The sequence below is a fragment of the Podarcis muralis genome, chromosome 4 (assembly GCF_964188315.1).
Source record: "Podarcis muralis chromosome 4, rPodMur119.hap1.1, whole genome shotgun sequence".
NCBI lineage: Eukaryota > Metazoa > Chordata > Lepidosauria > Squamata > Lacertidae > Podarcis > Podarcis muralis.
Window position 1 is genome coordinate 27,242,740 of NC_135658.1, and position 14,926 is coordinate 27,257,665.

General features: G+C 44.8%; 2 protein-coding genes across 4 annotated transcripts in view; one reads left to right on the forward strand and one right to left on the reverse strand.

The window, feature by feature from the left end:
• Positions 1 to 1,815, reverse strand: part of FLT3 (fms related receptor tyrosine kinase 3) — a 54,289-nt gene extending 52,474 nt beyond the window's left edge. The window contains exon 1 of the mRNA XM_028726397.2: positions 1,746 to 1,815. Coding sequence (XP_028582230.2) covers positions 1,746 to 1,800 — 55 coding nt within the window. The 5' untranslated portion in view covers positions 1,801 to 1,815. The remainder of the gene's footprint in view (positions 1 to 1,745) is intronic.
• Positions 1,816 to 5,933: 4,118 nt separating this feature from the next.
• The window catches only part of PAN3 (poly(A) specific ribonuclease subunit PAN3), a 57,658-nt gene continuing 48,665 nt past the window's right edge, over positions 5,934 to 14,926 (forward strand). Inside the window, exon 1 of one of the 3 annotated variants that reach the window (XM_028726400.2) lies at positions 5,934 to 7,225. In XM_028726400.2, the coding sequence (XP_028582233.2) occupies positions 6,772 to 7,225 (454 nt within the window). In that variant the 5' untranslated portion in view covers positions 5,934 to 6,771. The remainder of the gene's footprint in view (positions 7,226 to 14,926) is intronic. The other 2 variants (XM_028726399.2, XM_028726402.2) reach the window with 2 other exon arrangements.

Below are 14,926 nucleotides of genomic sequence, written 5' to 3' on the forward strand. Positions count from 1 at the left end.
GTTCAGCATATGGGACCTTGTGCAAATGTCCTGTCATGAATGAACCAAGCAAACTGAGAGTCCCAAGCCCAGTCCTAAGACAGGCTATGGTAAATCAGAAGATAAGAGCATAACAGCAGATGTTCCAGCTGCTAAGCCCGTAAGAAATCATATATGTGTCAGCCCTGCAGGCAAGTGCATTGGAGCAAATGTTGGAGAGAATGGGATGGCTAAACTAGGAGACTGGAGATTGTCTGCTTTCTCCCTTGTAACAAAAGACATGTGATATTTTAACTCTGCACTAGAGTTCCACTGGAGTCCACTGGAATTTCACACGAGTTTTTCCCCAAACAGTAATAAGGTTAATAGCAATACACATTAAGTCTTACATCATCCTTCAACAACTGTGTACACACCACACATTTAAAACACATTTCCTGCCCCTTCAAGGAATCATGGAAATTGTAGTTTACCCCTCACAATTCCCGGCACCCTTAACAAACTATAGTTCTTAGGTTTCTTTGGGGTAAAGGGTAAAAGTAAAGGTACCCCTGACCGTTAGGTCCAGTTGCGGATGACTCTGCGGTTGCAGCGCTCATCTCACTCTATAGGCCGAGGGAGCCGGCGTTTGTCCACAGACAGCTTCTGGGTCATGTGGCCAGCATGACTAAGCCGCTTCTGGTGAACCAGAGCAGCACACAGAAACGCCATTTACCTTCCCGCTGGAGCGGTACCTATTTATCTAATTGCACTTTGACGTGCTTTTGAACTGCTAGGTGGGCAGGAGCAGGGACCGAACAATGGGAGAAATAAAGGAGTAAAAAATACATTTGAGAATCACTATGAATATTTAATGTGGACATGCCATGGACCACCTGAATGAAGCTGAGGGACCACAGTTTGGGAAGCACTGCCGTAGACTGAAAAATCATGTTTTGATAATGCTCCAAGGCTTGGTTTGGGAACCTGTGTCCCTCTTGATGTTGATGGACTACAATGCCCATCCTCCACAATTATTGGTCATGCTGGCTAGGGTTGATGGAAGCTGGAGTCCAACAACATCGGGAGGGCCATAGTTTCCTCATCCTTGATCTAAGGCTTGCAGCTTCATGAACATGCACTGTTTGCATCACTTGACAACGCTGCCCAAATCTAATCTGAGAGCAGAGGTGTATGACCAGTTTGCCTGCACTGAGTGCTGCAGAGGGCACCACAACAAGGACTCAGAATGGACTAGAAGAAGTGCTGAATTTTGGCATTGCTGCTGAAATTTGAAAGTCCCAAGTTGACCACTGCTAATAATGAATCACCACTTCCATTCTTCCTTATGAAAACATTGGTCCCATTGCCTTTTGACAGTTTCCACTGCAACTGTGCCAAGAGAAGTTTTTCTAGTGGAAGTCATTGCATTACCTCTTTCATAAGCAATCAGTAGCCTTTAAGCATCCATTATGTTGGCAAAACCTTTCTCTCTAGTTAGGGAAAACTGAGAGAAGAGAAAGGTATAGGAGCAGCAAGGAGAATGGAAGGGAAAGAGGAAAGGTGAGGAGGACAAGGAGACAGGAGGGAAAGGAAGTAGAAAAAGAGGGAAAGAGGGAGAAAGAAGAGTTCAGAGAGGGAGGGAATGAATGCAACAGGTGGGAAAAGAGAGAGGGAACATCTGGATGAGAAGAAGGAGAAAATGGCATGATTTCAGCTAGAATCCAAAGCAAACAGGAGGCCAGAGCATTCATCCTGGTTCCACTGAAGTCAGTGGTTATGCTTACCAAGCAGTTGAAGTTGGCTTCTGCTGGCCCAGGTGCCTGCCTGATGCATGCTCATAGCTGTGGTGTGCTTCTGTTAAGAGCTCAGGGTCTGAAACTGCAGCCTGTGTAGCGTAAACCACTTCTTCAAAAAAAGCGGCGGGGGGTGGGGGTGGGGGTGAACCTGAAATAGCTTCTTTCTTTTTTTTCAGGAAGAACCCTGAAGAGGCCTCTTCATAGCTATTATAATAACTAAATATGATAGGTATGATACTCCCATAATTGTCAGGTATCTAAGCAGAGCTTTTATATTCAAATGACACATGTCACTGAATTATCAGAATGAGGCAAACTTTTAATAAAAGTGAGGCTTTAGATAGCTCATGGCAACATCAGCGTTTGTAATCATCACCATGTACTGAAGGATTTTGTCCGCAGATAATTTTGGGCTCAAGTCCAAAACCCCACTTAAATCAGGACCCTTGAACTGAAACTAACTTTCTCTCATTGACCAAGCACATTTAAATCCAGATATCCTAGTTTAATTGGATGCTGGACAAGGCTGTAAGAGACGAGTGGAGAACTTCCACAAATTGCTGGACTAAAACATAATCTGACTATTCACCATGTTGGCTGTAGCTGATGGCGTCCAACGAAAGAGGGGGCCCTCTTGGTAGTTCCACCTCCCTCAGAAGTTTGAGGAATCATGGGCCAGGAGAGGGCATTCTCTGGAACAGCACCTAAGTTGATGCATTTGGCTTCTTCACTATACAGCTGCCAGGAAATGCAGAAGACACACCTCTTTACCTTGGACTTTGATTCCTGAGACATGTTTTTTCGGGGTCCACCATATCCATGTTATGGCAATCTATTTAAAATGCTTTGAATTTTAAATTGTTGTAGCCCTCCTTAGTACCTGCTGGTGAAGCGCAAGTAATAAATTTAACCACAACATATGGAGAGTAACAGGTCCTTCTTCCCGTAAGGTGTCAGTCGTCAAGTGCTTAGGATGGATTTATTTTACACACCCAAAATCAGCAGTTTTGCTATCTCCATACCACAGATCTGTTAACACAGGAACACACTACAGACACACACACACATATATAAAAGGGTTGCTTACAGCTGCTTCTCATTGATGTGGTATATCTACGTATGCTTCCAGAAATTGCTCATTGACACTTGTGGTTGTATGAGTTATTGTGGATAACTCACAAAGTATTCTGATAAGGGAAATGAAAGTGTGAATCCACCTGAGATGTCATTACAGTAATTCCTACAGCCCTATTCTGGAGGGGAAATGGTTTGAGGACCACAACCTTTGATTGCGCTTATCTGCTGAGCAGAAGTCGATAGTGAAAGGCATTTAACATCAAACCAAAGTAGGTTTCTCATCTTCTTCTTTTTGGCGCAAACAATATTTCCACTGAACATGATGCTTGAGTGGAAGTAGCACGCCACTCTGTGGATAGGTTTTAAAAGCTGTTTGGTTTGCAGAAATATTTTCGCTGCGAAAATTTGTAGGCCGTCTAGCACATGAACTTCTCTTTTGACAGAATTTCTCCTTGCTAGGGATTGAAGGCCAAATTAGGCAAAGTAATTTGCCACATTGTAAGCAATTCTCTGAATGGCTTTTACGAAGTAAACGAGCATGTCCTGCAACAAAATGTTGAGGCGTGGAGTGCTCCTATTCGCTGTTCAGTCAGTCAGTCATGTCTTCCTCTAGGGATACTCCATACCATTCGCCCGCCCACCTGATTTGTCCTCCGTCCCCAGAGTCACACAGCATTCCAGGTCACTGAGAACGCTCAGTTCTCATTCCACTTGCCTTAAGGAAACATTTTTATTTTTCTGAAAATTTTCGGGTTTCCCCAAACCTGCTGCTAACTCTCTCTTGTGTGTAGAGATGTTATCATTTTGGCTAGATGAGGACTATTGCTTGGAGAAATGAGATAGTTATTAGTGCATATCAGGGATGTGATTGAACAGCCCCCGAAAACAGTGGCAGTCTGGAAGTTCTCCCCTGCCAAGTACAGATTTGGATTGGATCCCCAATGCCTGATAGTCACCTAGCTGGTCCTAAGTCACAGCCTATCCTAGAGCACTTCAAGACTGTCACTAATTCTGAGTGGGATTCAACCACACCCTGGCAAATTCAGGCTCCATAATTAAAGCTGATCTGTAGCTCTTGCAGAACAAACATGATTTCCCAAAAGATCAGACTTCTGTGATAAGGAACGTGATGGGAAAAAGAACTTGAAACCGTGGGATAGCACTTGTGTGACATGACAGCTACAGCCACAGTGCAAGCCTTCCTGAGAAACCTGGGAACTACATTTGGTTAAGGGTGAGGGGAATCGTAGCTCTGTGAGAGGTAAACTATAGTTTGCAGGATTCTTGGGGGGGGGGGAGAGAAATGTGCTTTAAAGGCCTGGTGTGGATGTGATCTGATTCTAACCTATCTGCAAATTGGGATGAATGCTCATTATATAGCCACCGTCTAATCTCTGCAAACAATTCAGGCTGAACACCCAAGAAACCCTAGTTGTTTACTCCAACTATCCTTATCAACATTTTTGCAGGCACCTTTTCCTTTTCTATGTGTTTGTATTGCCAAATAACCCCAGGGGGTGAAACTGTAGAGCTCAAAAGGGCCAAGCAACCAACAAGAAATCTCAATGGCAATTTAAGCAGGGATGTGAAGAGTATAATGGTTTCAACTCAGCTACAGAGCACGTGGGAATCCAGGATCCTCACCCCACTGAAAGGAAAGCAGGAGATGAAGCAATTTAGGGAGGCACAGCTGTTAAAAGAGCCATAACAAGGGCTTAATAAGCTCAATAAGCCATTAAACCAGGCCAGAGGACTATCAGGTGCACAAACTACAGTCTAGTTGAAAGGGTGGTGTGGTGACAAAAAAAAAAAAAAGAACCATTTGTGTGATGTCGTACCCAAGTTGCTAAAATGCCAAATAATATCCCCACCACTTAACAGATGCCAGAACCCGTGAAAAGATGAGAGCACAACAGATGGAGCGAAGTAACTTGGAATTACAATAGTTAGGAATAGTTTCATCAGCTATTTGTAATATTCTTATAATCAAGTAATTGATTTAGGCAATTGGCTTGATTGTTGCTTTGCTTATATTTTGATGAACTTATTGAATGGACAATTCATTCCCTTATTATTATGAATGTGTTTATTGTATTAAGATACTGTGGGTTGTTATATTTTTATCAGTTCTGCGGAAAAAGGCCCTGAGCATAATGTATACATACCTTGTATTTTTAGGTGTGCACCCAGTATGTTTTATAAGCTTGTAGAATATATTATTGATATATTATACAGGTACACTATACAGGAAGCAGCTCCAGGTTTTAAATCCTGGCTATGCCCATGTGGGGATGGAAAGGCGCTTAACCTTCTGTAAGTGGTTTTCTTACTCCAAATCAGCACATGCACCAAGTTTGCTAAGTGTATTTCTGTTTTTGCAAAAAGCAACAGTGAAGGTGCTTAATGAGAAATCCTATCTAGCAGCACAATTTACATTAGCAGCAAATAAACTACACCAAATAAACAGGTTAAACATTTTTGTTGTTACCTACATAGCCGTAAACAACAGTCACTATATCTATAGGAAAGGTGTTGTGTTCATTATGTATTGCTTTTGAACCTACCTACCTTGTTTTTGTACTGCTTTAAAAACCCATTTGTGTCTTTGTCTTGAGACATTTTATATGAAAGGCAACTCATAAATTAACAAAAATAATATGTCCACTCACCAAGCTAATTGAATAAGGCCCTCCAGTTACTTATGCTGTAACCTGCAGATTTATTTAGAACCTGATCAAGTAAAACAATAGAAATACAGTACTCTACTGACCAATCACGTTGTTTCTGTCCCACCCCACCTAACAAAAATCCTGACTACACCCATGATAAATTGTGCATCAAAACGCATTTATTACAAAAAATGAAATCAAAGCGCATTGCAATAGGGGAAAGTGCTTTGCAAAAGTGTTATATGTTAGGGGAAATTACAATACAACTCCATTAGGATAAATTCGCATTAAAATGCCAATTAATTGTGATAACTTTTAACTGCATGTATACACACATACACCACAAACTGATGTGGAGAACAAAGACTGGAAAAATAAGAAAATGAGAGCAACCAAAGTCGACGCATTTGCCCAGCCCTAACAGTGGCTGCTGCAAAACTGGGGGCCCCACGTGCTCACGGATTAAAGCCGGGGTGGGGAACGTGGGGACTCCTAGCTCCCACCACCAGCAGCCGCAGCCAGCACGCCCAACAGTTAGGGAGAAGGAGACCTGCAGCCCGACAACAGCTGGGAGGCCGCCACTTCCCTCCCCTCGGACTAAAGCCCAGCTCAACACGAAGAGCTTGTCCCGAGGCGGCCGAGTGTCTGGCTATCCTGGGCGAAAGAAACGGCAGAGGAGAGCTTCTGCGGACCCTAAGGGGAGCCCTGCCCGTGAGAAATCTTAAAAAGCGGGCTTCGGAGGCCGTGAGATGGGAGCAGCGCCGCTTGTGACGGTAGAAACCTCCTCTGCCTCTCTCTCCCCCGCCTCCTCCCTCGCAAGGGCTGGGCCTCCACACGCGCCTCCGCCTGCTCCAGGCCCGGATTACCCAGCGGGCCCTTGTGCGGCGCAGGCGCACCGAGGAGGCAGCTCAGGAAGAGGAAAATGGAATAAACAACCCCGCCGCCGCCGCCGCCGCCGGACCATCAATCAGCCTGGCCGAGGGCCCAGCTTCCCGCGTCCGCCGCGGGCCCATCCCTCGCCTCGGACTCCTCGGCGGGCTCGCCCGACCCACTTGAGAGAAGCGCCCGCGGCCCTCTCTGCGCGCCCTTGCCCGCCTGCGACGCTCCCCCGCCGACGCCGGAACTCGGGGCTGTGACAGCGGCGACCGGACCCGGGCTGCTGCCGCCGCCGCCCGCCCGCCTGCCTCTCCCCCGATGGTGCTGCGGCCGGCAGCGGCGGTGCCACCGGAGGCGGCCTCGGCCCTGCCCGCGCTGCTGTAGCGGCCGCCATGAACAGCGGCGGGATCCCTTGCTCCTCCCCGGTGGTGGCGGCTGCCGCGGCGGCGGTGGCGGCTGCGGCGGTGGGGCCGCCCCCCGGGCCGGCGGCGGCGGCGGCTCCCGTCGGGGTGAAGCTGAAGTTCTGCCGCTACTACGCGAAGGACAAGACGTGCTTCTACGGCGAGGAGTGCCAGTTCCTGCACGAGGAGCCCGGCGGAGCTTCGGCCGCCTGCCCTGGGCCTCCACCCCCTGTGGCCCTCGGCGGGCTCCCGCTCGGGCTCCCTCCGGGCCCCGCTGCCCCGGCCGTGGCCGCCTCGCCCGGGCACGTCGGCGGCTACTCCGGGCATGGGGCGGCGGCGCCCGTGGCGGGGCCTAAGAAACCCCCCGAGCTCTTGGGAGGAGGCGCAGGATGCGGCCACGGCGGAGCAGGCGGCGGAGCGGGGCTGGACGGGCCCCGGCTGGCCAGTGAGTGCGGGGCGACGGGGAGCATCGAGGCGGGGAGGGAGGGACCGGGAAAGGCTCCAGGTGAGTCTCTGGCCCCAGGCCCAGGCCCCACGGCCTTCCCACCGAGGAGCCAGGGCTGTGTCAGTCGAGATGCTCGGGAAGAGGGTGGGCGTTAGGAGGGTGGCTCACCGAGGCCGTTTCCCTGCTTCCCCTGAGGGATTGGAAACCTTAGACGTGTGAGGTAAAATGTGTTGAAAACGGGAGAGGGCGAAGCTCTTTAATGCTGCTCCATGGCAGGTAGAGTAAGGGGGTGTCGCGTGAATCCTGATAACAAATAATGTGCACAAACACACACACACACACACACACACACACAGATTTTCTTGGAAAAAAGTGACAAAAAAAGGTGTGGTGAGATATATATAATGGTAAGGAGATTGGAACCAAGTATGTTGGTGGGGTGTATGATAGAGAGAACGACTTAAAAATAAAGCCAACTGCTAAGGAGGATTGTGGGAGACACAATTTCTTGCCCGTTCAGAAAATCCAGACAGGATTGATAGCTTAGTGCAGCATCCATATGCTCGGAATCCACCAAGTGTATCCTGGGTTTGGGTTAGTAATCCTGGTCTGTCAGTTTCCCCCCGCTTCTATAATGTGGTTTTCTTTGTGCTGCAATGGAGTGGAGTACTTGAGAATATAAGTTGTGAGAACTTGACCTGGCTCCCCCGCCACACTCAAAAGCACCGCTAGCTCCTTCTGCAAGTGTTCCAGATGTGATGAAACAAACATTGTCGTAACACCTCAAGTTATTTGATGGGAAGATGCTGCTAATCAGTCAGCACTATGTAAAAATGAATCAACAAAGCTTGTTGGGAGATATTTTGAAGTGTGGCTTGACGACTTGTCATGCTCTTCCTGTCAACAAAGCTGTAGGTTTCTCTGCTCGCTTCGTGTCAACTTGTGCTTACAGCTCTAGATTTGATCAAATGTTTAAATGTGAACTCTCAATCACCTGCAGACTGTTAGAAGAAATGAATAAAAGGTAAATAAAAATGTTCTGGTTCAAATTTTCAGAGGAATAAATAAAAACAAGAGTTCTTTAGTACCTATTTTCTCATGCACACATTACACAAAAAGCGACTGGTACAAATTTCCCTTTTTGGTAGAATGTTCAAGATGAAACATTCCTAAGGAAAGAATCTCTTCAAATAATTGACTGTCGCTAGCAGTGTACCTGTCTAATTCAAGCAGGGTAGACTGCAGGTATGACCAGCAGTTACTTACAATTGCTAGAATGGTTGCTTATTTTTAAAAAAGCTAGTTTTACATGGATGTTTTTCCCACCGAAAAGTGGCTTTGTGTATTCATCTTGCAGTGGAAGCCCACATAGAACTTAGGTTTGTGAATCAGCCCAGTGCTTGTATGATCTAGAGCAGGCTTCCTCAACCTCAGCCCTCCAGATGTTTTTGGCCTACAACTCCCATGATCCCTAGCTAGCAGGACCAGTGGTCAGGGATGATGGGAACTGTAGTCTCAAAACATCTGGAGGACCGAGGTTGAGGAAGCCTGATCCAGAGAGCTGGTGTAGAGACTGAGCTATGAGTGTTGCCTTTGCCATTGAACTCACTAGGTGGCCTTAAGCAAGCCACTCTGCCTCAGTTGTCTCACCAGCAATATGTATGGTAATACTGAGCTACCTTACAAAGTTGTAGTAAGGATAACAACTAAGATAATGCAAGTGACTCATTTTGAACGTTTTAAAAATGATGATTTTTCTTGGGTGGCTGGAAATGGGATAGTAGTATGGCTGCTAAACTGACTTTGAACTCCTTTTTTAGGGTTTGAATACTGATTGATTGATGCCTTGAGGGGATTGCAGAATGGGATTGTGTTGTGGAAAATGTAGTCATGTGAATTGCACCATTCATGCATTCTAGTCTGCTGCCCCATTTTATCCCATAGTTACATATTAGATTCTGCTGACTTGTTTGTGTTACTTCATCTAAATAATAAAGTTTCTAGTTTGCAATCATCAGGTGTCTTCATGGTGATACTCTGCAAATTGGATGCAAAAGTGTTTATCTTAATTGGACATAAGCCACACAGTAAGAGAGTTACAACTTAAGAAAAATTAGTTGCATTTTATTGTATTGGTTTTTAGTAAGCTAAAGCCAGAGGTTTCCAATAATCTACAGATCTGCTGTCCTAGAGGAAGTTTGGATGGGGCAGAGGTATCTTTGGTGACCTCCAGCAATTAGTACTCTGTTGCACCCACCCAAATGGAGGTGGTCAGTAGAAACCCCTGAAATCTGGTATTTGGGGGGATAGGCAGGGCTAAGCCACCGCAGGATCTACTGGATCCTAAGCCAGGCCTGCTGCCGTCATCTGATGGCAATGGGCTTGATCCAAGCTGCTTCACTGTAGCAGCCTGGAAGCTGCACAACAAAGAGGCATTTCCATATGCACCATTAAGCCATGCTAATGTCACCCAGGGGTCTGGATTACAGCCATTGGTAGGCCACATGAACCTAGAAACAAGAACGCTTGCCATCTTTTTGCCGGGCATAGATAAAGCACATGGCAGCAATTGGCCATGTGTTGTGCTGTTGCAAACAAGCCTCTGACCACTAAAGAGAAGCTATTGCTTTCTATATGTTATAGCCTATGCCATGTGATTCAAATGCTCTGTGCAGATTACATTTCACATCCGTAATTGTGTGCTGAATTCCTACAAAATTTGCAGCAGCAGTTGTTACTGCATTACACTGTCTTTTCAGAGATGCTGAGTTGTCTTGTGCTCAAAAGAGGTCTTGTCATGATAGCTGCATGATAGCCTCTCAGCTATAAAGAGACATATTTTACAGGACTCCTTTCAAGGTGTCAGCAACCCAAAAGAATATCTTTGAAATGTGCCAATCAGTTTTTTAGAACAAAAAAAAAGAAGCAGTGCTTGAACTTTGGAGCTGAATTAAGAAAATATTAATATTAAACAGTGCTCTGATGCACCTAGAAATAATAGTACAATACCTGGATCTGGAATGAAATTAATTCTAGCTTTTTATGTTTATAGTATTCAGTATAATTATTCAACTTAAGTGGATGATTTCAGAAGACTCATCTGTGTATTTATAGGCCAACACCTATTAAAATAGTTGCCAAGGGAGAAAAACCTGATTTATTTTTTTTGCATGCCACCTAAAAAGCAGCTGTTCTGTATCATACCAATTTGTTTATGATTTAGTGTCTTTAAGGTTAGTTTTAATGTATATAACTTCTTTTAAAATCAACATGGTTAATGCTGAAATAATAAAAGTTTCTGTTGCTCAAGTGCAGACTGGACATTAATATCTGTTTAATGAGGTTCACTGAGACCTAATCTTATGTACCGTAGATTCCGGCGTATAAGACGACTTTTAAACCCCGGAAAAGAGGTTAAAAAGTCGGGGGTCGTCTTATACGCCGGGTATGGGCGGCGGGCTCCATTCCAAGAGAAAGCTTTCTCCCGGAGCGGAGCCCACCGCCCGCTGCTGCTGCCCAGCGTATAAGACTTGGCTTATAAGACGAACCCCCAAATTGCAGCTGCCAGTTTGGGGGGGGGGTCGTCTAATACGCCCAGTCACCTAATACGCCGGAATCTATGGTAGCACGTTTGAAGTAATTTTGTGGAAGGTGTAACATTTGATACTGAGTGCTTTTAATTACTGAATCTAATATGATAATTATATATTAGACTAGATTGGTACCAAGGAAAAACAAGGAAGCAGGATACATTCATTAAAAGTAATTTTAAAATGGACTATTTTTTGTTGCTTTATGAAAACAAGTTTTATCACAGCTGCAAGGTATTCAATCATTTTGATTACTCTGGTGCAGTTTGAGAATGTACAATATATGTTCAAGATTGCAACCGTATGTGCAGTTACACTGGAGTAAGTCACATTGAAAGTTTGGGACTTCTGTATAAACGCACATATGATTGTACAGTTTTTGTACTTCTGATAGAGGTACCATACCAAGTATGTGTGACAGTTCAAGTGTGATTACTTTAGTGATTGATGTATAGTTTCTGTATAAGTACAGTATGCTACATATTTGGTCACTTGGCCTAAATACAAGAAAATCTTGAATAGTAAGTTGTGAACCACTCTTGATCTTCAGATGAATGGCAGTATACAAAGTTAATAAATAATAATAAATAATACAATGATGAATTAAAAATATGATAATTTAGATTACTCTAAATGCTGTATGATTTATTTAATGGATAGCAATGCTAGTGACTCTAGATCGTAGATACCACTGAGTTTTCAGAGGGGGAGGTCTTATAATTTGAATGTATATGAAGATTTGCATTTAGAGAAAATCAGTATTAATGTAGAGAAATAAATAGAAGCTGCCTGGTTTTGTTGGGGAAATGGGGAAGAGCAGAAGAAGGGATGATAGAATTAAAACTGGTAGGCAGATGGTAGTGTTTTCAGCTGTATTAACTACTAGAGTAGATGAGTAGACTTCCTCTGTGAAGACAGTAATAATACTTTAGACAGGTTAGTTCAAACCTTTCATGGGGCTGACTAAGATATCTGATTGCAAAAGATAATTGGAGGCTTTTAAGGTTTCTGGGAACAGGAGATAATTTAAACTGGCTAGAGAGGTAAATACTGTCTTTTTACTTCAGTACCAGTAAGAGAGAGAGAGCACACCTGTTAAAATACTAGGGCATTGACTGGATAAAGCACTGGAAGAAGTAGAGTACTTATTACTCATCCTGCATGGATGAGTATTTGGGTCAGTCCAGCTTATGTGTTTCACTTTCTACTAAAATTGGTAAGGAGTTAACAGCCACATCATTTGTACTCATTTATATGTAGTTAATTTAAAGCATCCTATACCTCTCTTTGTACAGATGTGAGAATAATACAGTAAATTGATCTAACTGCTTTTATGTTTCTGGCATTTTCCAGCTGCAATTCTTGAGAACTACTGTGACCTAGTTGCTGCTAAGTGGGTCTCTCCCCTAACCCCCAACGAACTGAACAGAAGCATATAGATATGGAACATATCTCCAGTGTATGGTGCAGAATGACTGCTGCAGCACCATATCATTAGTTTACCTATCCATTAAAAAATCAGTTCATAATATATTTATGTGTTATATAGAATCAACTTTATCTGTACAGTAGAACCTCGACTTACCACTGCCCCTACTCGCGAACAATTCGACTCACGACTGCGGCAAACCTGGAAGTAAATACTGGGTTTGCTGTGATTCGTGCACGTGCAGAAGCGGCTTCTGTCATCTGCACATGCACAGAACGGTGCTGCCCCCAAATGCACACGTGCAGAACGGCGCTTCTACTAGCGACCCAAATTGACTCACAAACGGACCTCCGGAATGGATTCCGTACATGAGTAGAGGTTCCACTGTATTATATTTGAATCCTCACTGTTAGCTCCCTACAGCAGTGGTTCACAAACCCCCAATGCCCCAACCACTTAAATATTGCCAAGGGTGGTCTTGTACTGCTTTTTCTGCTTGTTATTTAGCAATTGTAATGTGCTGCGCTAGACGCTGAAGTTGCTGCCTTGGACCACCTGAATGAAGTTTACTGACTGTTCATCTGTGTACCACAGTTTAGAAACCCCCTACCCTACAGTTAGGGACATGGGTGGCGCTGTGGGTTAAACCACAGAGCCTAGGACTTGCTGATCAGAAGGTCAGCGGTTCAAATCCCCGTGACGGGGTGAGCTACCGTGGCTCGGTCCCTGCTCCTGCCAACGTAGCACGTCAAAGTGCAAGTAGATAAACAGGTACTGCTCTGGCGGGAAGGTAAACGGCGTTTCCGTGTGCTGCTCTGGTTCACCAGAAGCGGCTTAGTCATGCTGGCCACATGACCCGGAAGCTGTACGCCGGCTCCCTCGGCCAATAAAGCGAGATGAGTGCCGCAACCCCAGAGTCGGTCACGACTGGACCTAATGGTCAGGGGTCCCTTTACCTTTACCTTTTTGCCCTACAGTTATTAAGTAAAGCTGGTGTTGGGAGAGGCTCATGCTGCTGTTTTGTAATACTTCCGAGTACATGTGCATTGGATTGAACACTTTACATCTTTAGATGAATTCCTTGCACTGCCTTGTCTAGGTTTTACTGGCAAGTAGGCCTTCCATGGAACTTTCAGATATAAGCGGGCCAATAATTGCTGTTACAGATATTTAGCCCCGATGCATATATACAGGCAACCCTCCCCCACTTAAGTGGGGGTTACGTTGCAGGCTCCCACGCACAAAGGGGAAAATCGCGTAAATGGGGAGCACCCTCTGAAAAGACTATAAGCACCAGTTTTTTCCTACTGTACAGCTCTCTCCAATCCAATCCTCTGGGGGGAGGTTGGAGGACGTGCAAAAAAGTGGCTGTGGATGTTGTTGCGCTACCCATGCATCAGCTGTTAGGCAGGGAAGCTAAGCAGCCTAAATAAAGCCCCGCTATGCCTCTGATCTCTTCGGGGCTGCCTCCAACCTCACTGACGTCCTCTTTGGATGCCCTCATGAGCCAAGAGGGCTCTCCAGCTCTTTCCTGGTACAGTGGTGCCTCGCAAGACGAAATTAATTCGTTCCGCGAGTTTTGTCGTCTTGTGATTTTTTTCGTCTTGCGAAGCACGGTGTCGGAAAAGTTTTGGAAAAGCTTCAAAAATCACCAAAGTCTTCAAAAACCTCAAAAAAGGCTACCACACCGCGTGCTATGAGTTGCTCCTCGAAGTCAAGTTGCAACTGTATTAACGGTGTTAAGAAAAAGGAAACAAACTTGCAACACGTTTCCGTCTTGCAAAGCAAGCCCATAGGGAAAATCGTCTTGCGAAGCAACTCAAAAAACCAAAAACCCTTTCGTCTTGCGAGGCATTCGTCTTGCGAGGTACCACTGTACTACTCTATTTATTTCCCAGTGCCGTGCGTATAAGCAGTTGCATGCGAGTGATCCTGCATAAGTGTGGGGATGCCTGTATTTCAACTCATGACACTGCTTGAGAAAGTGACTTATTTGTATCCCTTTGTGTTCTTCGCCTTCAGTATAATTTTATTTAGTGTGAAACCTTCCCAGTAGCCAGGAATGATTTAATTTTGACTTTTAAAGCACTTCTTAGAGTGTTAAAGAGGAAAAATGAAAGTTTTCTTCTGTACAGTTGGTGGGTTACTGTGACACAGAACCTGGTTATGGAGTGAGTAAAAATTGGTGATGTAATGGAAGAGCATGCAGCTCTGGTACTCTTCTCAGAACAGGAATAATGATGTCATCTGCTGGAGTGCCAGGGTCTTTAAGGGGCGTTCCTTGCTTTGGCAAGTGAAGGAGATTGTAATGGGTCTAGCAATTTTGTGACATTTGTCTGGAGGTAGTTCGAGAATGAGGGAAATAATCATAGGCTGCTTACTACTTTCTTTTTCTTTGATAGGATTCATGCTTCACACCAGTAATTTAAATGGCAATGCTTCTTTGCAAGATAATCTTAATTTCTAATTAAAAATTAAAGGTTGCATTTCAGCTAGTGGAATATCTTATGTTAAAGTTAAGTGGTTTAACATGTTGACTCTATGCAGTTAGAAAGAAGCATTGCTGAGTTACATAGTTTACTTTGGTTCCCAGGAAACTAGGTGCATAATATAATAATGTAGTGGTCAGTGAGCTTTATTCAGATTGTCTGGGGTGTGTAACATTACAGTTAAAAATTCCAG